Genomic DNA, 26,284 nt, shown 5'->3' on the forward strand with positions numbered 1-26,284 from the left:
ACGTGTGTACCCAGCTTTACTTTATTCGAAAATTAAAAACAAAACATCTTACTTTTAGTTCTACTTTAGGCTTGGTTCACACCGGTGCGATTTCTGTGCGGTTTCCAGCATTGCACCTGAATCACAGGCAGTTCACACTGACATCTGCAAACCGCTGCAGTTGTCAATGTAAAGTTAATGACACCCCCAAATCGGTTCGTAGATCGCAGTGCCAACTGTGAGATTGGACAGGAATCATGAACTCCCATGTAATCCCATTCCAGTGTGGACCAAAAGGAGGGTCTTGCACCATTTTGGTGCGATTGCCATGCAATTTTAGCCAAACTGAATTTCATCGCACAGACATCACATGGGATCTGCTCAAAAATGCAGTGCGAATCACATGCAATGTCTGGCATCAGAATTGTGTGAACCCAGACTTAATCTTCATTACATGTGGGATGATGGATTAGTAGGTTACACCAGATGAATGATATTGTTTTGCTTCAAGTTCATAGCATGGGAAAAGACAAGGACACTGGCAAAATCAACAGCTATTTTCAGTACTTAGATTTTTTTTTAAGAATATTTTTACTAACACCTAATGCGGCCACCATATTTAGGGCCCATTTCATGCTCTGCATAGTGGGAACTCAAATTCTCGTTTGTTTTGATGATTTCCATGCGATTCCACATGTCACTCATAGGGCAGCACATGCACTTCAATGGGCTGCCCTATGCGAGTTTGTCGCCCATAAAAAGCTTGTGCTCATTTTTCGGCAACAAACTTCATGTGGTTTTTAAAGTCGAATTTTGCCACTATTGATTGCAGAAAAATTGCACTGCATTTGGGTTGCCATTTAGAATAAATGGCACTCAAATGCGCTTTGCACCCATTGCCCCATGATTTGGATTTGTGGGCAGAATTGACAAGTGTGAATGAGGCCTAACGACTTGTAAACTGCATTACACAGTATTACAGTTTTGTGTTTGAGTTTAGTTATCTTTTAGGCCTTACATATCTGGGTCTCCTACTCTGTATGGTGTATTCACATTTTGCTGTTATGGGTGTGTCTGGCACAAGAAAAATGATAACGATTCATTTATTAATCTTAATAATCTCATGATTGTGTCCACTATAAATGAGCATACTTTAATTGATCAAGAATTTTCTCCTAGTCTTAGCTCATACTTCGCAGTACAGAGTTTGTAACTCAGGGTGGTAGACCACCCACACCTTTTTTTTTCCCTGATTGACTGCTCATCTGTCTACCACAGGCAGGGAGAGAAGACATCTCCAGGGAGCAATGTTGGCTGGCAGATGGTCTCCATCTAGGCAACATGCACTTTTCAAAGAATTAATTTAGATGATAGAAACATCAGAGGTTAATGGATATATCTGGCGAGCCTATATAGCCAGGCTGGCACTCTTTAATCAGTCTATGCACATAGAACAGTTTCAGGGCTTTCCTGACCATTAGTGTATTGCCAAAAAAGTATATCAGCAGGTTTTTCTTCACTGCGATACAGCCACCTTTCACACAAATATGAACTTTCAGATTTCTGGCTATTTTGTTCTCTATCTCTGTCTGTTTCACTCACAGAAAGGAACACGCTTACACAACTTTCCAGCCTTAGGCAGACACTTCCTGTCTTTTATGGCTACCCACCTGTGACATCTGCAAGGTGGAAATCCTGACCTAGAGTGGAACCCAACCTCGTTCCACCTGGCCAGACTCCAGAGTCCAAATCACAGACTTCCTGCCTGATCAATACTGTGTCATCCTCTTGAGCTTTTATTTATTTTTGCTTTATTCTATTAAAGCGGAGTTCCACCCAAAAGTGAAACTTCCGCTTTAAAGTAATTCTCGCCCCCTGACATGCCACAATTCACATGTCATTTTTTTGGGGGGGGGGGGGGGGGCAGTGGGTACCTGGTTATGAGAGGGACTTCCTGTCCCACTAGCTCCTTCGGTCTTCAACCCGCCTAGGTGAAAACTCCTCTCTCCCTAGGCGACTCCTCCATCCCTGCAATCTTCTGGGACACGTCACAATACCAGTGCCGTGGAGAGGTGAGGGAGAGGAGCAAAGCATCAGGCGGCCGCATCGCTGGACTGTGGACTGTGTTCCCCCAACTTCCCCAACTACATCTTGTCCGAGCTCTTCTCGGCTTTATTCTGTCTCTGCCTTTTCTCTCTTTCTACCGTTCCTTTCAGGCCCTCCTGGGCTTCCCTATTCCTATTCCCTTTCCCCTTCTCCCAGAGTCCAAGGGGGTTGCGCACAGAGCCTATAATAAGCCTCCTTTTCTCTACTCAGGATGACACTACATTGGTTGTCCTTGAATGTGCAGGGTATGAACTCGCCGCAGAAAAGGGTTAAAGTGTTTAAATACCTTTAGAAAACAACGTATTGACATAGCATGTCTGCAGGAAACTCACTTTTCCTCTGCCTCATATCCTAAATACTTTGATTCCCAATATCCCCAAGTATTCCAGGCCAATGGTCCGACCAAGCAACGGGGAGTTTTGATCGCTTTTCGCAAGACAGTTCCTTTCCGGTGCGATAGGCAGATAGCAGACCCCGCCGGTAGATACCTCCTGCTTTTAGGTAATATCCAGGATACTGAGGTTACTATTTTGACTTATTATGCCCCCAATTCTAACCCAGGCCCTTTCCTGTCCCATATCTGTGCTCTGTTGGCATTACACCAGAGAGGGACCCTATTGCTAGCAGGAGATTCAAATGTAGCCCTAAATCCAACCTTAGATAAATGCCCTTCGGAGAAGATGGCTCTCTCTCCGGCAGCTAAAATGTTTTCCCGCTCTTTACGTTCCCACGATTTAGTAGACCTCTGGCGGGAATTCCATCCATCGAGCAGGGATTATACGTACTATTCCCACCCGCACCAGTCACACTCTAGATTTGATCATGTCATAATGTATAGAAAACATATTCCTTTAGTGGAGTCGGTATCTATCTTGGCAGCTCCCTGGACAGACCATGATCCCCTTCTAGTAGTCTGCCAGTCTTTAATGCGTAACCCACAACCTTTCCCCTGGGTCATGAATGACTCGTTACTATCGTTGCGAGATATTCAGGACAACTTAATGGAAGCGTCAATTGAGTATTTCCGCCTTAATTCTGCCTCGGTTTCTTCCCCAGTGACCCTATGGGAAGCATACAAAGCTGTTCTAAGGGGCCATATTATTCAGTTAGCATCGAAACGCAAGAAAGAAAGACAAAAATTGCAGACACAATTGGAGTCCCGCCTGGACTCTATTTCTGCTATTTTTAAGAATACCCCTTCCCACGCTAATCGTAAGCTCCTGGACCTATGTTTGACTGATCAAGCTGAACGCACCTTGCGCTGGTCTCGCCAACGCTGGTACATCAGAGCAAATAAACCCACTGCGATGCTGGCTAGGAGATTACGGACATTTGATTCTAAGCCAGCTCCTATAGCCTTGCCCACTCGACATAATCAGCTCACGAGTAACCCGGTGCGTATACTGGATGAATTCCGTCATAGACTTTCTATTCTATACTCCGCCCAGGACTCTGGATCGGTGCGAGATAGGACGGAATTTCTCCAGCGAATTTCACTCCCCCTCCTTAACAGAGGCCCAGAAGGACCTTATGGACCGTGATATTCGAGAATCCGAGGTTAGGCAATGCATTAAGGATCTAAAAATTGGGAAGTGGCCGGGCCCGGATGGCTTTACGGCCCTTTACTATAGGAAGCTAGCAGACGTGGTAGCAGCCCCATTGACGGCTGTGTATAACTCCATTAAGAATGGGCAGAACCTTTCACCGGAGTTACTCACAGCCAATATAGTGATGATACTGAATCCCGATCGTGACCATACCTCCTGGGCGAACTTCCGTCCTATATCCCTAATTAATATAGACATGAAAATTCTTACAAAAATACTGGCTAATCACCTGAATTCTTTCCTCCCCCGACTAATTAAAAAAGATCAAGTACGCTTCGTTCCGATGAGACAGACTGGGGACGCTATCCGGAGAATCATTCAATTGCAGAACATTGCCCATAGCCGATCTTTAGAATACATGCTTCTGTCGCTGGATGTGAACAAAGCTTTCGACACGCTATCCTGGCCGTATCTTATGACCGTACTCCGCCACTATGGCTTTGGAGCTTCATTTCTGCATTGGTTGGCAGCACTGTACGACGCCCCTCAAGCCAAAGTTAAATACTATGGGTTTAAATCACCCAAGTTCCCTATCCGAAGGGGCACTCGTCAGGGCTGCCCACTTTCGCCCCTATTATTTGTTCTGGCTATGGAACCTCTAGCAGAGTCGATCCGTTCACATCCTGACATCAAGGGCATCGAAGTGGCGGGTTTTCCACATAAGATTTCACTATTTGCGGATAACATCCTGTTAACTTTGACTTCACCCAGACTTTCCCTACCCAACCTGTTTTCTCTCTTGGAGACTTTTGCGTCCCTTTCGGGCCTACGAGTTAACCCTACCTGTCGGTAAATCTCTCACCTTTAGAATTATCCTCTATAAAAGCAAATTTCCCTTTTTAATGGCTTCCTTCATTACCCTATCTGGGAACTCATATCGCCCCTAGGTACGAAGGATTGTACCAGGCCAATTTTCCTTCTCTTTTCCGTAAACTTGACGCACTGCTGTCCTCCTGGTCCCACTGCCCGATCTCCTGGTTTGGCAGAATTACAGCGGTCCGTATGACCTATCTTCCTAAGTTATTATATTTTTTTAGGGTTCTGCCCATTCCAATTGCCCCCCACATACTGCGAATTTATCAGCGTAAACTTCTGAAATTTATATGGGGGTCCTCCCGTCCTAGAATCAACAAACAGACACTGTACGCCAGGCGGATTGAGGGGGGCCTGTTGGTCCCTAATCTTCGGGCATATTATCTGGCGGCAAATATTGCCCCAATCACCCGCCTCCACGACAATTACCAAATGCCACTATGGGCCACTATTGACCTGTTCGACTCACACCCTACACCTGTCTCATCCATACCATGGCTTCCCCCCACGAAGCGCCCAAAGGGACTTGGGCCGTGTATGGTCCATTCGTTACGCCTCTGGGACTCGATAAAATATTCAGCGAGTCTCATATCCCCTCATTTGCCTTTACTGCGCCTTGCACACTGCCCAATGTTCCCCCCTAGTTGCGACAATCCTGGACAGTTTTCTTGGTGGGCGGATAGGGGGTTTACAGATGTTCACTCATTGCTTACCCCTATGAAAATAATCTCCTTTGAAACGCTTCGTTCCTCCCATGACATTCCCTTACGGGAACATTACAGTTACCTACAAATCAAGCACTTTCTCCAACAACTCCTCCGGGCCCAGCCTACTCCGTACACTTTGACCTCCTTTGAAAAGATATGTAGGGCTACTCCTCACTCCCCGGGGACTATATCCCTACTATACTCGTCTATCATTTCTATTAGCAAACCCCCCGTAAATAAATATTATCTTCAATGGGAGAAGGACCTAGCGAGACGGCTGGACCCGGAGGACTGGCAGACTATGACATTATCTCTCATGAAAAGTTCAAGGAATGTTCTTATTCTAGAAAATGCATATAAAGTCTTTTATAGGTGGTATTATATGCCCGACAGGCTAGCGAGATTTATCCCCTCTTATTCCCCTCACTGTTTTAGGGGCTGTCCAATAACGGGGCCCATGGCACATATTTGGTGGACATGCCCAAAAGTCTGCAGACTCTGGGTCAGTGTCTATGCGCTGCTACGAAATATGTTTCATACCAACCTGAAAAGAGATCCACATGAAGCCCTACTTTGTAAACCTATCCAAGAGCTCCTTCGCCCAGAGCGTCAACTAGCCCAACATCTTTTTAATGCAACAAAACTGACCATTGCACGCTCTTGGAAAACTCCTGTACTCAGCTTCGAGGCAGTCAAAAACCGTATGAATGACATCATGGTCAACAAGAAACTAACGTCCCTAACCTCCGACACGCACAATAAATTTCTTAGAATCTGGAGTCCCTGGATATCTTGTAATCCATCCTCCAGATTTGATAGTCGCTTGATGTCAATCTAAAGGCTCTGTGTGCACCCCCCTTCCCCTAGTGGGACGGACTCTCTCCCTCCTTTTTCTTCTGGCCTTTCCTATCTATCTTCCTTACCCTCCTTCTGCCTTTTGCTACTAACTTACTTCTTACTTTTTCTCTCTACATGTGTACTCCTTCCTCCGACCTAGGTTGTGAAGGACCCAAATTAGTCTTGTTGGTTATGGAGGTTGGAAATAGCCAAACCCGACAGATTGCACTATATTTTCATTTTTCTCCTCTTCTATATAACGATCTTTTGTTCCATTTATAAGCGATTGTTCATTTTGGGTGCGTTTTCGCTTTTCACCGTTTCTCAGCACTCATGTTGATGTACACAGTACTATATATGTAATATTTCGCTGTCGGGATTTTTTCTTTGTTGATATCTAATGTACCCAGCAATCATTTGGATATTCTTGTTATATTTTACTCTTTAATAAAACTTTTGTAAAAGAAAAAAAAGTGTGATTTGTACCTTTGCAGGTGCTGCAGAGCTAAAAAAAAAGTGCCTGCAAAGCGCCCTGAAACAGCCGCTGCTTTGTCTCCAATGCGAAAGCCCCGAGGGCTTTCACACTGGAGCGGTGCGCTGGCAGGACGGTAAAAAAAAAGTCCTGCTAGCAGCATCCTTGGAGCTGTGAAGGAGTGGTGTATACACTGCTCCTCCACCGCTCCTCCCCATTGAAATCAATGGGGCACCGCGGCTATACCACCGACAAAGCGCCTCTGCGGACGCACCTCCTGCCCCAGTGTGAAAGGGGCCTTAGTGTAGACTTCTGGAAAAAACTGTGAGCCAATCACACAGGTGGGAAATTACATTTCTGTACACTGTACAAAGTGCCTCCAGGTTGCCTTATTGCCTTGTATTTACAGAAAATGAGAGCAGCTGCATACCTGAAAAAGGAGAGGTAATGTTTAATAACAATAAATTACAACAAGACTTGGATATTGGATATTCTATATCATTTTTTTTTTATTTAGAAACAAAAAAGGTCCTGGACTGCTGCACTCCATATAAAAGCAATCTTTATTGTAGAAAAAATATTAAAAAATATTCCAACATGACAGTCAACATCAATAGGATGAACAGGACTGGATGGCTAATGCGTTTCACATTATACGATGCTTACTCATACCTATATTTGCAAGGATCATCATTGTATATAAATGGAAATCAAAGTGGAAAACACCAATCGGGTGTGGCACACCTTCAATACAATTGGACCTTAGCAACCCAAAGTGATAGAATGCACCTGTGATAGAAGAAGACAGAAGTAGATAGTAAAAATGCTGAAAAGCATTTAAAATTGCATAAATGTACGTTAAAATCACCCGTAGTGGTACATCTATCAAAATGGAACAATTAGAATAACAACAAACAAATAATAATATGAATGTATACTCGAATAGTGCAACACATATGAATAAACCCTATAGAGTGCCCAATACATGATAAACATGAGGATAAAAAAACATGTTGGTCAACGGGTCATATCCTGCATAACATAGGTGTATCCTATATATTGTGATAACATTCTAATATTCAGTAAAATTGTTCACTAAAGAACATGTTAACAAAATACACACAAGAAAAAACAACAAGCACAAATAGAAAATCAAACTACCAATCTAATATTATATTACCCCCAAAAGGCAGTTTAAAGGTTTGTTTGATCTGTTTGCAACAATGTATCATCTGTAAAAAAAAAACAGATGAATGAATAACAGATGACACTTGGGATGATAAGTGTGTATAAAAAGTTGTAAATTGCTGTAACCTTTTGCTCCTTTACTTTAATAGGCAATAAGACAAATAAAAACAGAGGAACAAACTTTGATTCAAGGCTATTATGGCAAAATGAATCCGTATGAAGGGATGGAGGTGACACCTAGAGTTAGTTACTATGTAAAACCTCAGAGCGACAGTGTATATGTTATGAGCAGGTGCAAAGGGAGATGTGAGTCTCACTCCTCCTGCTGCAAAACGAAACACAACAGCTAATAAAAGATCCCGGAGACTGTATTATTAACCAAGATGTATAAAGGAGTGTAGCATATCATGCAGTTACTATAAAACTACGGTATAGATATTATAATTTTTATTTACTATATTTGCACCAACACCTAGGTGGCAAAGAAGAGTGTGGGCTATAAAAATGGTCATAGATAAATAAGTTATCCAGTGAAGAAAATATTCTGTAACTGCTCATACTCTATATTATTGTTAAATAGCAATAGACAATTTTAAATCCCATTACACTTGAATGAATTGCTTTTCCATGCCTAGGTTGACTGCCTAGCTTGACCACTGATATTTTAGTTATGGGTGGTTAGAATGGGATGTTCCCAAGTCGTGCAGAGGCTCTGGGTATTTGGCTGATGCAATTACCATCAGATGATTGCTTAGGTTAAAGTGGTTGTAAAGGCAGAAGGTTTACTCTGCATTAAGGTACATACACTTCTGTGTTCAGCTCCAGCCCCCCCCCCCCCCCCCAGCCTCCCCTAAATATTTACCTGAGCCTAAAATCAATCCATCACTGTGCTTGAGAGCAGAGGTTCTCTCCTCACTGGCCATGAAGGCAGCGGTGGGAGCCATTGGCCCCTGCTGCTGTCAATCACAGCTTGTGAGGAGAGTGTGGGGATGGGGGCCGAGCCGCGCTGTGTGTATCAATAGACACACAGAACCCAGCTCAGGACTACTGGAGAGAGTGGCTACTGCAGGACTTGACTATCGTCCTAAAGTCCAGCACATCACAATTCCCAACTCCAGCCTGGTCATAGTACTGTACTAAACTGTCCTCCACCAGTGATTACCACCTCCTTTCAACACATTACATGGCACTTACCCTTACATTTACCACAATATCCTTGCCTGTAGATAGAAAGTGGGTATGTCATATACTAATTACCTATAGGCCAGGGGTCTCCAAACTTTTTCACAAACAAAGGGACAGTTTTTTGTCCTTCAGACTTTAGGGGGACCAGACTGTGGCCAGTGGGAGTGGAAATTTTCTTGGCTTCAGTGGGAGTAAACATCACATTTGGTATTAGGTGGAGGAACAGTGCCTCATTGCTGGTGTCAATGGGAGATATGGTGCCCCATTACTGGTGTCAGTGGGATAAATAGTACCCAATTGCTTGTGTCAGTGGGAGAAATGGTGTCCCATTGCTGATTTCAGTGGGAGAAATGGTGCCCCATTGCTGGTGTCAGAGGCGCAAAAATGTGGCCAGTGGGAGTTGAAATTTTACTGGCATTAGTGGGAGTAAACATCACATTTGGTATTAGGTGGAGGAACAGTGTACTATTGCTGGTGTCGGTGAATGAAATGGCCATTGCTGGTGCAAGTGGAGAAATGGTGCCCCATTGCTGGTGTCAATGGGAGAAATGGTGCCCCATTGCCACTGTCAGTTGGCAGAATAGTGTCTCGTATCAAAGGGAGGAAAAGTGCCCCAAGGGCCAGATAAAGGCAAGCAAAGAGCCATATGCAGCCCTCAGGCTGCAGTTTTGAGACCACTGCTATGGGCACTCCTGGTGCTGGTGACTGTAACAGCCACCAACGAGAAGCTCCTCCTCTTTATTGGGTGCCCCAGCGGAAAGTCTCTTTCTATGGGGGCACACGTGCGGGCTTCTGTGTCCATTGACACAGACAACGGGACTCAGCTCCTGCCCCCCCCCCCCCCCCATTCCCGTGTCACTGAATTTGATTGACAACAGTAGGAGCCAACGGCTCCAACTGCTATCAATCTGAACACTGCACTCGTGCACAAATCGCTGGATTGAATCGGACTCAGTTACAAAAGGGGGGGGGGGGGTTCTGGTGGGGAGCTGCAGCAGAGAAGGTTTTTTACCTTTAAAGTGATTGTAAAGTCTCTTTTTTTCTTTAAACATAACAAACATGTAATGCTTACCTGCCCTGTGTAATGGATTTGCACAGAGCAGCCTGGATCCCCTCTCTGGTGCTTCAGGTCATTTGAGAGTTGTTTTGAGGCCCCCATTTTGTCACTCTTCAGAGGAGAGTCAAAGAGAACAACTTGCAATTGGCCACCTTAAGGCCCCTTTCACACTGGGGCGGTGCAGGCACCAGCGGTAAAATGGCGCTATTTTTAGCGTCGCCTTACCGTTGTTTTAGCAGAGGTATTCGGCCACTAGCGGGGCGGTTTTACCCCCCTGCTAGTGGCCGAAAAAAGGGTTTAAACCACCGCAAAGCGCTGTTGCAGCAGCACTTTGCCGCCGGTGTAGCTTCGCTGCCCCACTCATTTCAATGGACAGGTGCAGTGAAGGATCGGTATACACACTGCTCCAAAGATGCTGCTAGCAGGACTTTTTTTTACCGTCCTGCCAGCACACCGCTCCAGTGTGAAAGCCCTCAGGAGTGTGAGCAGCAGCTCTTTCAGGGCGCTTTGCAGGTGCTATTTTTAGCGCTGTAGCACCTGCAAAGCGCCCCGGTGTGAAAGGGGTATAAATACCTTTTCTCATGATTGGATGCACCTGTCTATGAAGTTCAAGGCTTAATGAGCTCACCAAACCAATTGTATGTTCCAATTAATCAGTGCTAAGTAGTTACAGGTTTTCAAATCAACAAAATGACAAGGGTGCCCAAATGTATGCACCTGTCTAATTTAGTTTTGATTTAGTTTTTAATGAAATATTACTGTGTCCTTCAGTTATTTGATAGATCAAAATGAAATTGCTGATCCAAACAGCAAAATATTTATAAATGACAATCATGGAAATTGTCAGGGGTTCCTAAACTTTTACATACAACTGTAAGTTTTACATGTATATCTGCTGTCTACAGCTTTATATATTCTTAGAAAGTTCAGATCCTGTTACAGATTTTCTGTTCCTGTTCAGAACTGCAGCGAAGCCTGTGCATACATCAAGGACAGCTGATTGGAGGAAAGGCACCCCCCCCCCATAGGTAGAGACTTTTATAATTGTTCCTTGAATAGTTCATCTTGCTGCTAATCTATTTATAGCATCCTCCCCAACATAAACTCAGCCTGGTTTTATCTCCTGTGTTGGAGAACTTGTCCGAAGTCATCAGTCTGATAACAGAAGAATGGTGCAGGAGAAAGCTACAAGACATAGGACTTTGAAGAGTGATAAGAAAACACTGCAGATTAGGGATTGACCGATTATTGGTAAGGCTGATTATTGCAGGCCGATAACAGCATTTTCAAGAAAATCTTCAAGGGGTTTTACTGGGGTGATGCTTGCAGCTGCAGGCATCACCCTGGTACCGTTCTTTAGAGCGGACGGTCGGCTTTCTTGTAATAACAACCAATGCGGCTCAGCAGCTGCTCAGCTGTTATTACAAGCAGCGGGAGGGCTCTGTCGACCACCCCCCACCCCCCCGCCGCCTTCTGCCACTCCTCCGTGCTTTCCCCTCCCATCAGAAAGGCCCGAGCAACCAGTCAGCAAATCTGACGGCTGGCCAAACACACGAACAAAGCCGATGCTAAGTTTGGGTCTTGGATCTAGTAACTCGGAAGCGATGTCATGACATCACTTCCCGGATTACTGATTACTGCCATCTTAAAGGCACCCGATCTTGGCGTTTTGAATACTTTCAATGCAGAGGAGGGGTTTGGGGTCCCATAAAGAGTACCTGTCACAAGGGATGTTTACATTCCTTGTGACAGCAATAACAGTGATAAAAAAAAAAGTGTAAATTTTCATTTTTTAAATGTACAGAATATCAGCAGACAATATCGGCTATAGGCCTGAGAGGTTGCCAAAATATCGGTATCGCATTGGCACGAAAAAAATGATATTGGTCGATCCCTACTGCAGATATATGTGCCCAGCTCAAATTTCATGAATTGGGTTTACATCCACTTTAATGCATAGAATACATTAAGGTGAAAAACCTGGAGGCTTTACGATCACTTTAACAAGATAAATATCTTCATACATATATCTTTTATTCATTTAATTTCAAATATCTGTGAAAAAAAAATGATATTCCAATCACTTGGTATTTGTGATATATCAAATCAAAGAAAATTGAAAGCCACGTGTACAGTAGGTTCTCTTGTTTTTTGGAGAGCAACAAATATGTTCTCGTGATTTTGGAGAGCATACGAGGGGTACCACCTACGTTGTACAATAATACCTTGGATAACAAGCATAATTTGTTCCAGAAGCATGCTTGTATTCCAAAGCACTCATATATCAAAGCGAGTTTCCCCATAGGAAATAATGGAAACTCAGAGGATTCGTTCCACAACCACTGCTGGTGTATGCTGTACTGTATGTGGCCAGAGGTGAACCTCACTCCTAGCCTCAAATCACACACACAGTGGTACAGGTTTTTCTTAAGAATATCCCTGTATTTAGCACCATCCATCTTTCCCTCAACTCAGACCAGTATCCCAGTCACGAATGTCGAAAAACATCCCCACAGCATGATGCTGCCGCCACCATCAGACCAGAGCACCTTCCTCCATACATTTTGGAAGTCTCCCTAATGCCTTTTCGCAAACTCAAAATGTGCCATTTTGCTTTTTTGCTGAAAGCAATGACTTTCTTCCGGCCACTCTGCCATAAAACCCAACTCTATGGAGCGTACAGCGTATTGTCGTCCTATGTACAGATACTCCAGTCTCTGCTGTGGAACTCTGCAGCTCTTCCAGGGTTACCTTAGGTCTCTGGGCTGCCTCTAATTAATGCCTTCCCTGCCCGGTCTGTGAGTTTTGGTGTGCGCCCGTCTCTTGGCAGGTTTGCTGTTGTGCCATGTTCTTTCCACTTGGTTATGATGGACTTGATGGTTCTCTTAGGGATCATCAAAAATTTTGATATTTTTTTTTATAACCTAACCCTGACATGTACTTTGTCCCTTACTTGTTTGGGGAGTTCCCTGGTCTTCATGGCAGTGTTTGGTTTTTGGTGCCTCGCTTAGATGTTGTAGCTTCTGGGGCCTTTCAAAAAGGTGTGCATGTAATGAGAGATCATGTGACACTTAGATTGCACACAGGTGGACATCATTTCACGAATTATGTGACTTCTAAGGGTCAGTTCACACTGGGACAACTTGTCATGCGACTTAGCCGCCTGACAAGTCTCGTCCCGTTCTGTACAATGGAACCGTTCAAATCGGAGCTACACACGTCGCTCCGACTTAGAAAAAGGTTCCTGTATGACTTTGGGGGTGACATGAGGTGACTTGCATTGACTTCTATAGAGAAGTCATTTTGCAAGTTGCCGCAGCGGTCGTGTGCAGGTCGCCTGAGGCAGTCGCGCTGCAAGTCGTGCTGCCTCAGTGTGAACCGTCACTAAAGGTAATTGGTTGCACCAGAGCTTTTTATGGGCTTCATAACAAAGGGGGTGAATACATACACACACATGCCAATTATCAGTTTTTTATTTCTGAGAAATCATTTTATGTATATATTTTTCTATTTTTACTTCACCAACTTAGACTATTGTGTTCTGATCCATCACATATAATTCAGACTAAAAAAACATTGAACTAAAGGCTGTAATGTAACAAAATAGGTAAAAAGCCAAGGGGGGTGAATACTTTTGTAAGACACTGTATAGCTTGTCTTGCAAAACACTCGTATACTGCATTGCTCACAAACCGAGGTATCACTGTATATATTTTAGAGCCCACATAGGCGATGCACTTCATAAATGGCATGGCTAGATACACAAGATAGAAATGATTACATTTTAAAATATTTTCCTGTAACTTGTGAACTAAATTAAAATTTTCGTTTTTGTTATCTCCATAGTATGCAAAGCTAGTGAAGAGAACAATTCACAGGTTACAGGAGAATGTTTTAAAACAAAATTATTTCAATTTTGATTATCTACCCATGTGCAAATAGAAGGACTTTAACCTCTTGTCACATGATTTTATTTTGCACATCCTCAGAGAACACTTTAGCTAATTAGATGCACAAAGTGAAGGCCAGGGTAAAAGATTTAGACACTCCACATGTAAGTCTCTGCATGTGTGCAATGAATTTCTCCTTGGTAAAATTGCTAAAAAATCCAAATAAAGTGGAAGAGGATGAAGGACACAAGGTAGCAGAGACAGACAGATTTTATTTTTCCAAGGAAACCCCTGGGCTGTGATTGCTAAACCCCCTTCTCATAAATATTCTATTAAAGGTGGCTTCATTATTAGTCACACTTCCATCATTAACTGTGGGACTCTTTTATAAAATAAGAATAAAAGACAACAGTTACTGATTTGCTGCCAGTCTGACCATTGCTTTCATTGCTCAACCTGTACCAGAATAGTGGTATTGTATTGTTATATTAATCTTACTACAATTACTGCATTAATATTTTGTGCTCATATTTTCTCTCTCTTTTGCAGGCTGATCTTTGGCACTCTTTATCCTGCCTATTATTCCTACAAGGCTGTTAAGTCCAAAGACATAAAAGAATATGTAAGTGTTCATTTTAATCATCTAATTTCACATTATTCTTTGTCTGGCATTGGGGTTGCCTCAGTAATGACGAGCAGCTATTTACAGGATCCATTTGTACATGAGTCATGTTCTTCTGTAATGGGCTTATTCCATAAGAGCAAGATACAGTAAGTGCAGTAACACATGGCAGCTAATCAGCAGTCATATTCTTTGATCTTACTTTAAGGGCTCGTTCACACAAGTAGCCAGGGGGTAGTAAAAGCAGGCGGTTGAGTCCTACTTAAAGTGGAGTTCCATCCAAAAATGGAACTTCTGCTTTAAGGGAGGTGACCCCCTGACATGCCACATTTGACATGTCATTTTTTGTGGGGGGGGTACCCTCTTTTTAGAGAGTCCCAGCTCCCACTTCCTACCGGTGCACCGTGGTACCGGAAGGGAGATCATCTCTCCCCCCTCCCACTCGGCAATCATCTGGGACATGTTACAGGTCCCAGATGATTTCCCGGTCAGTCACAGCATGCGGCATGGCTCGCGCATGCACAGTGGGTGCCCAGTTGTGAAGCCACAGCCGGACACCCACGGTTACAATGATGGCGCCTCAGAGAGGAGCGGGAGATGAGCAGAGCTTCGTTCTCCCACATCGCTGGACCCTGGGACAGGTAAGTGGCCAATTATTAAAAGTCAGCAGCTGCAGTATTTGTATAATCAAGTGGCTTCTTGCATTCAGCGGGCTGTACCATCACTGAACGCGACTCAAGATATTACCAGTCTTAGCCCTTGTACACACGGTCGGAGATTCTGTCGAAATGTGTCCGATCGGAGCATTTGTTGGATATTCCGACTGTGTGTGGTCTGCATCGGACTGTTTCCGTCGGAATATCCGTCGGACCAACTTTTCCAACTTGCCGGAAATATCTTCCGAAAAAATGCTCCGATAGGACATACTCCGATCATGTGTAGAGAATTCCGCATGCTCAAATCAAATTCCTACACCAAAGCTATTGGCTACTAGCGTGAACATAGTCCTGTCGTAACGAAATAACGTCATCACGTCGGATTTTCCAACAACTTTGTCCGACCGTGTGTATACAACAGTTTCAGACAAAATCCGTCGGACAAAATCCGACGGATTTGGTTGTCGGAATCTCCAATCGTGTGTACAAGGGCTTATAGTTCATTTTTATGCGCTTATGTTTTTTTTTTTAACAGGTGTAAACACTGCATTGAATGGGTTGGAAACTGAAAGGTTGTTTGGAGCTGAGAATTACATTAAAAAGACCCAGTTACCATCCCATGTCTGCTAAGATGTTATTTGAGTTCACTTAGGCTGCTTTCACACTGGAGCGGTATTCAGGCGTTACAGCGCTAAAAATAGCGCCTGTGTAGCGCCTGAAAAAAACCGGCCCCTTTCACTCCAGTGTGAAAGCCGGAGGGCTTTCACACTGGAGCAGTGCGCTGGCAGGACAGTGAAAAATGTCCTGCTAGCCGCATCTTTGGAGCGGTGAAGGAGCGGTGTATTCACCGCTCCTTCACCGCTCCTACCCATTGAAATCAATGGGACAGCGCGGCAATACCGCCGGCATAGCGCCGCTGCAGCGGCGATATGCGGGCGGTTTTAACCCTTTTTCGGCCGCTAGCGGGGGTTAAAACCACCCCGCTAGCGCCCGCAGACCGCCGCTAAAACGACGGTAAAGCGCCGCTAAAAATAGCGGCGCTTTACCGCCGACGCCCGCACCGCCCCAGTGTGAAAGGGGCCTTAGAATACAAAAGCTGTGGCTTCCTTTCTATAAAATAAAGGTCTTGCAAGCTATTACTAAATGCTACCAGTGTAATAAGATTCATATGCTTGTGTATCCACACATGCATACAAAATTTCAGCCGCTGACATATGTTCACAGTTCCATATGTGCAAAAATAAAAACTTAACAATAAAGTGTCACGCTAAGCAATCAATATCCAATATCCATATATAAAGTGGCAATATAAATATTATAAATGCATATATAAAAAAAACTTCATGCCATAAAACTACAATAAAGTGCTGTAGTGCTCAAATATTTCATAACATTCCGTGTACAAACATGCTTTAATGGTGAAAGTCCACATTGAACATCTGTTGAAGATCCCCATATAGAATATATAAAGTAAAGACCCTTGTAAAAAGTGCTGCAAACTTAGAAATACGTGCCAGCACTCCTGTACTCCTCCTTTGTAGTTATCCTCACCTCAAAGCGTGTGACCGCACAACTAACTTTGGTCTAAACACTCTGATGAGCCACCCCTGGACTCTATGGAAAAAACTGCTCAGGTGTCCTGGATCCACCTAGAGTGGTAGCATCATGATAATGGAAATAAGGACGAACTGCATCGTGTAATAACGCTTTAAAATGCTTTATTTAAAAAAAAATACAGAATGGGTACTCACATCTGTGTGTGCCCGTGGAACAAACGTTCCGTGTAGCGGTCTCCGCAGCAGCTGCTACCAACACAACGCTGATCTGTGCCCATTCCAGCGCTAATACAGCCATCCCAGCAATACTCATCCATCTATCCCCGCAATATTCATCAATACTCATCCATCCATCCCAGCAATATTCATCAATACCCATCCATCCCAGCAATACTCATCCATTCCAGCAATACTCATCAATACTCATCCATACAACCTCAGCAATACTCACCCATCCATCCATACTCAGCCATACCAAGCCTCAGCCATACCCACCCTGCCATACTCAGCCATACCCGTCCCAGCCATCCCATCCATACTCAGCTATACCCAGCCATCCCATCCACACTCAGCCATACCCACCCAGCCATATTCAGCCATACCCAGCCATCCCACCCATACCCACCCAGACATACTCAGCCATCCCATCCATATCCAGCCATCCACATTCATGGTTCAACCATGCTTAGCCATTCCCATCCAATTTCATTTGAAATGTATGCCCTCTAGAACGCCTGATGGTGCTCCCTGGATGTTGGGCCTCTGTATGTGGCCAGGTGGCCAGTCTCACACATCTGGTAGCATTATACTCGAGAGGAGTAGGAAAATGTATTTTGTGGTGTAATTTTTGCCATGTACATGCTATGTGTTAGAAATATTGTATAAATTGACAACTTTGTGTAGAAAAAAATGCATTTTCATTTTCTTCCAAAAAACTTATAGAAAAAAATGATCAAAAGACTTGATATGCCTCATAGATTATACGTTGGGGTGTTTTATTTCCATAATGGTGTAATTTTTTGGCCGTTTTTATTGTCCTGGTGCTTCAGGACCTTCAAAAGTGCAAGAGGTAGTCAAGAAATGTGTAATGTGTAATTTATGCTCCAAGAATGCCTGATGGTGCTCCCTGCATGTTGGACCTGTGTATGTGGCCACAAGTCTCACACATGTGGTATCGCCATACTCAGGAGAAGGAGTAGAATGTATTTTGGGGTGTAGTTTGTGGTATACATATGCTGTGTGTGAGAAATAACCTGATAATATGACACTTTTGCAAAGATTTGTGGGAAAAAAATATAATTTCAAAAAACTCACAATGCCTCTTTCTAAATACCTTGGAATGGACTTTCCAAAAAGGGGTCATTTGGGGAATATTTGTACTTTCCTGGCTTATTAGGGTCTCAAGAAATGAGATAGGCCGTCAGTACTTCAGGTGTGATCAATTTTCAGTGATTGGCACCATACCTTGTAGACTCTATAACTTTCACACAGACCAAATAATGTACACCAATTTGGATTATTTTTACCAAAGATATATAGCACTATAAAATTTGGCCAAAATTTATTATATAAAATGACTAATTTGCTAAATTTTATAACAGAAACAAAGAAAATTGTATTTTTTCTTACAGAATTTTAGTTTTTTTTTCATTTATACCGCAAAAAAAAAAAACCCCAGTGGTGATTAAATACCAGCAAAAGAAAGCTCTATTTGTGTGAAAAAAAAAATTTCACATGGAAACAGTGTGAAACAGTTGAAAATTGGTCTGGTTAGGAAGGGGGTTTAAGTGCCCAGTGGTCAAGTGGTAAAAGAAGAGAATGTGCGCTGCATTTTGACATTTCATAATTTGCCACGTCATGAATATTCTCCATCACGAACGCTAGTTTACAAGACTGACCGTTTCTGGCTCGTCCTTGCTTCCGAGCATGCATGTTTGTACTTTTGACTTTTGTCCCACGGACTTGTGTACACATGCTTAGAAAATCTGACAACAGACATGTCCGTGGAAAATTTTAAAGCCTGCCATCCAACATTTGTCTGTGGAAAATCCGACAACAATTGTCCGATGGAGCATACAAACGGCCAGATTTTCCGCCAACAGCCTGACTTTCCCGTCGGAAAAAATCTGATCGTGTGTACACGGCTTAAGTTTGGAGCACTTTTCACAAGGATCTTCCCTTTATATATCCTATATGGGGATCTTCAACATATTGTTCAATATGGATTTTCACTATTAAAGCCTGTTTGTACATGGAATGTTATGAAATATTTGAGCACTACAGCACTTTATTGTAGTTATATGGCATGAAGTATGTATCTTTATATATGCATTTATAATACAGGAATACCTTGGATTATGAGCATAATTCGTCCAGAAGAATGCTTGTAATCCAAAGCACTCATATATTAAATCGAGTTTCCCCATAGGAAATAATGGTAACTCAAATAATCCGTTCCAGAGCCACTGTGTCACGATCGTCCTGGCGTCTCGTTTGCGCACGAGAGACTTACCCATAGAAGTTTGCTGTCAAGGACCCGTCGTGCTCCGTTAACGCGCGCTAGAGCGATCGGACGCACTCGCGTCGCCTTGAACGAACGCACGCGTGCACGTGGGGGCATGAACGGGCGCACGTCCACTCGCGCACGCTGACTCGTCGTGCGACCGTTTGGCGCCCTACAGCCTTCTTAAGGCACTCGCTCCTTTCCACTCGTGCTGACCAGTCTACAGCGCGTTCGGAGATCCTACTACCCTATACCTGTATCTGCTACCTTAGTTCCTGTTACCCGGCTTGACCTTGACCCTGATCCGTTGCTGCCTGCCTACGACCTCCTGCTTGCCTGACTACGCCTCTGCCTCATCCCTCTTGTACCACGTTGACCGCTACCTGCTGACCCGGCTTGTACCCGACTCTGCTGTTCCTACCTACCTGGTTGGATATCCTGTGACTGCTGTACCCGCTGACGTCCGTCTGCCAGCCAGTCTACCACTTGTTCCTGCCTACACCAGTCTCTTGTCTTCAGCTTCTTCTGCTCGCTGTTGGTGTCCTGCTGCCCATCCGGACCAGCATCTACCCGCCAGGCACTTGTGCCCCCTGAACTGTTGAGCTTCTGTTACCATCTCCAGGGGTTCTTTAGCCAGGGGCTACGAGGGGCCGCTTCCTGCATTCCGGGCTCGCCTACTAGGTACGTGACAGTACTGGTCAGCCATGTCCGAGCCTGCGCAGGGAGCCTCCCCCATGGACGAACTGTGCCGCCATTTGGCCGGCCTTACCCAGGCAGTAAAGAGCCTACAGGAAGGCTACGGCAGACTGGAAGAGCAAGTCCAAGCACTATCTGCTTCTCCGCCTGTTGTTCCAGGGGGCCACACCCCGCCTTCAGTGGTGATGATGCCACCTGAGCCCAGAGTACCAACCCCCGAGCGGTTCACTGGCGACCGGAACAAGTTTAGAGCCTTCCGTAACTCTTGTGAGCTCTACTTCGCCCTGCAACCGAGGACCTTCTCCCTCGAGGCGACCAAGGTGGCGTTCGTTATCTCCCTCCTAACGAGCGAACCCCAAGCCTGGGCACATCGCCTACTGGAACGCAAGGATCCATCCTTAGACACCTTAGACACCTTCTTTATGGCCATGTCAAGACTCTATGAGGATCCCCAACTTGCAGCAACTGCAGAGGCAGCCCTACACGTTCTGCAGCAAGGTCGCAGGCCTGTGGAGGACTACGTGTCGGAGTTCCGTCGGTGGAGCGCTGACACGGACTGGAACAACGCCGCCCTGCGATATCAGTTCCGCATGGGCCTGTCCGAGCCTTTGAAGGATGAGTTGGCACGTGTTGGCATCCCCGAAACCCTGGAGGGCCTGATAGACATTTCCGTTCAAATTGATAGGCGCTTGAGGGAACGCCGCCAAGAACGTTCCTCTTCAGCCGCACGCCCTGTCTGGATGTTGCCACGGGTACCTAGTTCCGCTCACCCAGCTCCTTCAGTTCCGGCCACAGCCACGCTGGATCCCCCAGAACCGATGCAGCTAGGGCTACTCCGTCCATCACTGACCCCAGAGGAACGCCAACGACGCCGGGTCAACAACCTCTGTATGTACTGTGGAGAATCAGGACACTTTGTTCGCTCCTGCCCAGCCAAGATACGTAAGTGCCTACCTGTTCCACCTGTTCCTTCGTCAGTGCTGTCTGGAAACTCCTCTCACCTGGCTGTTCCTGTTCTTTTGCAGCTTCCAGGAAGGACTATTTCAACCCACGCAGTTATTGATTCGGGGGCATGCAGCGGGTTTATGGACATATCCTTTGCCCTGAAGAACAAGATTTCCCTTAGACCGAGAGAGAAGGGACTCTCGGTATACCTGGCCGATGGGTCCACTCTAGAATCAGGACCGGTGACTCAGGAGACTAGTCCCCTCTCTGCTGTCATCGCCGGGACTCACCAAGAATTTCTGTGCCTAGACGTCATCAAATCTCCCCTGTTCCCCATCATTCTAGGCATGCCTTGGTTGAAGGCACATAATCCACGTATCAACTGGGCCACCGGAAAGATTGAATTCCCTTCGGACTACTGCCTCCAGCATTGCTACCCAGCAATTAACGGGGACTCTCCGGCCCTCCTCTGTTTGGAAGCAGATGATGACACCCGGCAAGCTGTGCCTAGAGAATATCACGACTTCCTAGACGTGTTCAGTAAAAAAGGGGCTGAAACCCTACCACCTCATAGGACATATGACTGCCCTATCGAACTACTCCCGGGGGCCGAGATTCCCTTTGGAAGAATTTTCCCTCTGTCTGAATCGGAACTTAGCACTCTGAAAACCTACCTGGATGAAAATCTTGAAAAGGGATTTATCCGGCCTTCTACTTCCCCAGCTGGAGCGGGGATTTTCTTTGTGGAAAAAAAAGACCACTCTCTACGCCCATGTGTGGACTATCGGGCGTTGAACAAAATCACGATCAAGAATCGCTACCCTTTGCCATTGGTTCCCGAACTGTTTCAGAGACTAGGTTCCGCTAAAATATTCTCTAAGCTGGATCTTCGGGGGGCTTACAACCTCGTCCGCATTAGGAAAGGGGACGAGTGGAAGACTGCCTTTCGTACCCGTTTCGGGCACTTTGAATACCGAGTGATGCCGTTCGGGCTGTGTAACGCTCCTGCCACGTTCCAGCACTTTGTCAATGACATTTTTAGAGATTACCTTGACCTGTTTGTAATTGTCTACCTTGATGACATTCTGATTTTCTCCCCCTCTCTAACAGATCACCGGGGACACGTTAAAAAGGTCCTGACCCGTCTCCGTCTCCACGGTCTATACGCTAAGCCCGAGAAATGTGTTTTCGAACAATCGAGCATCCAGTTCCTCGGCCTGATTATCTCGGTAAAGGGAATTGAGATGGATCCCCAGAAAATCTCCGCAATTCAGGACTGGCCTGCCCCCTCCGATAAGAAAGGAGTTCAGCGATTTGTGGGGTTTGCGAACTTCTACCGCAAGTTTATTAAGGGCTTCTCTGCAATTATCGCCCCCATCCCCGGACTAACGAAGCAGTCTCGGAAGTTTCATTGGACTCCCGAAGCACAAGAGGCCTTTAAAACCTTAAAAGATTTGTTCATATCCGCTTCTGTCCTGAAACATCCCAATCCTGCTCTTCCATACATCCTCGAGGTCGACGCTTCAGAGATTGCAGTAGGAGCGATACTTTCCCAGAGGCAGGGGGCCAAGTCCTTACTCCACCCAGTTGCCTTTTTTTCCCGTAAGTTGTCGGAGGCGGAGAGAAACTACGACGTCGGGGATCGTGAGTTACTGGCGATAAAATCCGCACTCGAAGAGTGGCGCTACCTGCTGGAGGGAGCCACCCACCCGATCCTGGTCTATACGGACCACAAAAATTTGGAGTACTTGAAAACCGCAAAGAGATTGAGGCCCCGTCAAGCCAGGTGGGCACTCTTCTTCTCCAGATTTTCATTTCACATCACCTACCGTCCCGGATCCAAGAATACCAAACCAGATGCCCTCTCCCGCATGTACAACCAATCGGAAAGCTCGCCATCCACAGACACTATCCTCTCTACGGGGAACTTCCTTCTGCTCCAGGGGGATGTGCTTTCCCAAATTAAGCAGGCTTCCGTAGGCCTAACACCTCCTCCCGGCATCCCGTTGTCCTCCAGCGACGACCTTTTGTGGCATGGGAATCAGATCTTTGTTCCCCAAGAAGTTCGGACCCCAGTCCTGGCCGCCTGTCACGATCACCCACTGGCCGGCCACTTTGGGGTATTCAAGACTCTGGAACTACTCCAGCGCACATTCTGGTGGCCTCGCATGAAGGACGACTGTAAGAGGTACGTGGAAACCTGTGTCATCTGCACCCGAAGCAAAGGCAGCAAGTCAAGAGCCTGGGGCCTGCTAAGACCGCTGCCTGTTCCTGATAGACCATGGAGGATGATCTCCATGGATTTCATCGTTGAACTCCCCCCGTCAGAGAACTACTCTACGATTTTCGTTATAGTTGATAGACTTACCAAAATGGCTCACTTCCTGCCCATGAAGGGCACTCCCTCAGCTACAGAGACAGCCAACACCTTTATCAAAGAAATCGTAAGACTCCACGGCATTCCCGTTAACATCACATCAGACAGGGGGGTGCAATTCACCTCGAGATTTTGGAGAGCGCTCTGCGGAGCCTTAAAGATCGATCTTTGTCTGTCCTCAGCCTACCATCCACAGACCAACGGCCAGACTGAGAGGACGAACCAGACCCTGGAGCAGTACCTCCGTTGTTTCTCCTCCTTCTCCCAGGACGACTGGGCCTCTCTCCTGCCTATGGCCGAATTCGCCTACAACAACACGGTCCACTCCGCCACCAAACAGTCCCCCTTCTACGCGAACTTCGGCTTCCACCCAGTATTCTTGCCTGGCACCTTCCCTGAATGTTCGGTACCAGCAGTACAGGATCGTCTTAACTTCCTTGAATCAAACAACAAGCTTCTACAAGAGACCCTGACCAAGTCCCAAGAGCATAACAAGGAAGTTTTTGACAGGAAAAGGAGGGGGGAGCTGGATCTCAAGATTGGGGACCAGGTCTGGTTGTCTACCTTGAACCTCAGATTGTCCTGCCCCTCTAAGAAGTTGGGTCCGAAGTTTGTGGGCCCCTTTCCGATCAAAAGGAAACTGAATAACGTGGCTTTCGAACTTAAGCTCCCCGAGTCCTTCCGGATCCATCCAGTTTTTCACGTGTCACTACTCAAACCCGCAGTCCCGGACCCCTTCGTTGACAGGATGACCGGCCCTCCAGAACCCGTGATGATCAATGGAGAAATTGAATTCGAGATCGAAGCCATACTGGATTGCAGGAAAAGGCGAAACCAGACCCAATTTCTGGTCAAGTGGAAAGGGTACGGCCCGGAGGAGAATTCGTGGGAGCCAGAATCTAATATTCATGCTAAAAGACTCATCCGTGCCTTTAAGAACTCCCATCCGAGTAAGATGGCTCGGTTGGGCATCCGGAGGCTGCCCTTTGGGGGGGGGCAGTGTCACGATCGTCCTGGCGTCTCGTTTGCGCACGAGAGACTTACCCATAGAAGTTTGCTGTCAAGGACCCGTCGTGCTCCGTTAACGCGCGCTAGAGCGATCGGACGCACTCGCGTCGCCTTGAACGAACGCACGCGTGCACGTGGGGGCATGAACGGGCGCACGTCCACTCGCGCACGCTGACTCGTCGTGCGACCGTTTGGCGTCCTACAGCCTTCTTAAGGCACTCGCTCCTTTCCACTCGTGCTGACCAGTCTACAGCGCGTTCGGAGATCCTACTACCCTATACCTGTATCTGCTACCTTAGTTCCTGTTACCCGGCTTGACCTTGACCCTGATCCGTTGCTGCCTGCCTACGACCTCCTGCTTGCCTGACTACGCCTCTGCCTCATCCCTCTTGTACCACGTTGACCGCTACCTGCTGACCCGGCTTGTACCCGACTCTGCTGTTCCTACCTACCTGGTTGGATATCCTGTGACTGCTGTACCCGCTGACGTCCGTCTGCCAGCCAGTCTACCACTTGTGCCTGCCTACACCAGTCTCTTGTCTTCAGCTTCTTCTGCTCGCTGTTGGTGTCCTGCTGCCCATCCGGACCAGCATCTACCCGCCAGGCACTTGTGCCCCCTGAACTGTTGAGCTTCTGTTACCATCTCCAGGGGTTCTTTAGCCAGGGGCTACGAGGGGCCGCTTCCTGCATTCCGGGCTCGCCTACTAGGTACGTGACACACTGCTTGTCTATGCAGTACCACATGTGGCCAGAGGTGCAGGGGTGCCAGAGACACTTGGAAACACTCGGAGACACTCGGGAGTGGAGTGTTTCCGAGTGTCAACGACACTCTTGCACTTCTGGCTAAATGCGATACTGCACACCCCAGAGGCTTGAAACCTGCTCGTCTTGTGAGACAACGCTAACAAAGCGAGGCACTCATAAACCATGTTACTCGCAATCTGAGGTTCCTCTGTATTTATATTGGCACTTTATACACAGATATGCATTTATAATATTTATATTGGCACTTTATACACAGATATGCATTTATAATATTTATATTGGCACTTTATACATGGATATTGGCTATTGATTGCTTAGCACGACACTTTATTGTTAAGTGTGGCTTCCTAACTTTTTTGTATTCCTGTCAGTGTGGTGAGCACAGGTGACACCCGGACCAGGGAGGGACGGAGCGGTGGGGTTGGGTCGGAGTCTTTAATGCACATTTAACAGGAATTCTGAAAAGAAAAGCAGCAGCAATTTTTGCACTATAGGTGGATTCCCATAGAATCTCTATCTTAGGTAATAGTGCCTTTTTCTTGTACTGGTGAAAACTGCCTAAGCCTCCATTCACACCCGTGCGACTTGTCCTGCGATTTGACAGTTTAAAATTGCATGACAAGAAGCACCCTATTTTTGCCTACCGAACCGTTTAAATCAGTGCGACTCCGACTTGCACAGATTTGAAGATGGTTCCTGCACTATTTTTGGCGATTCCAGGTGCGACTTGCATAGACATCTATGCATGAAGTCGCACAGATGTTGGCAAGCCGCACCTAAAATCGCCCTGACCGGCAGCTTTGAAATCGCACTGAAGTAGCGTGATTTCAAAGCCACATTCAGTGTTAACAGGGTGTAAGGGGATACATCGACCTTAGGAGAGATTTCCTCTCACTTCCTGTTGTGCCCACAGAGAAAAAGTGAAGGGCAATCTCTCCAACAGAACACAGACAGCAAAATGACAAGGGTTCTAACCATTTCCTATATAATCTGATCCCACTACCCCCTCAAAAATAATTGAATGTTAGTAGTTCTAAAATGTACATCTGAAGAAATAAGTTACATTTATATTTATCTTACCCCTGTCTTCATCACTGCTGCAAGGTTGACTTAAAGGGGTTGTAAAGGTTCCTGTTTTTTCACCTTAAAGCGGGGTTCCACCCTAAAGTGGAACCTCCGCTGATCGGAACCCTCCCCCCCTCCGGTGTCACAATTGGCACCTTTCAGGGGGGAGGGGGGTAGAGATACCTGTCAAAGACAGGTATTTACACCCACTTCCGGGCATAGACTCCCGTGGGAGTCTACGCCATTTCCT

At 45.9% G+C, this 26,284-nt stretch overlaps 1 protein-coding gene across 5 annotated transcripts in view; it reads left to right on the forward strand.

Moving 5' to 3' along the window:
* Nucleotides 1-26,284, forward strand: part of REEP1 (receptor accessory protein 1) — a 218,155-nt gene that overhangs the window by 74,875 nt on the left and 116,996 nt on the right. For all 5 annotated transcript variants that reach the window (XM_077477971.1, XM_077477970.1, XM_077477973.1 and 2 more), the window contains exon 2: nt 14,391-14,463. In XM_077477971.1, coding sequence (XP_077334097.1) covers nt 14,391-14,463 — 73 coding nt within the window. The remainder of the gene's footprint in view (nt 1-14,390; nt 14,464-26,284) is intronic.

This window comes from Lithobates pipiens, unplaced genomic scaffold, assembly GCF_037356315.1.
Source record: "Lithobates pipiens isolate NorthernLeopardFrog02 unplaced genomic scaffold, aLitPip1_a1.2 Scaffold_13, whole genome shotgun sequence".
Lineage (NCBI taxonomy): Eukaryota > Metazoa > Chordata > Amphibia > Anura > Ranidae > Lithobates > Lithobates pipiens.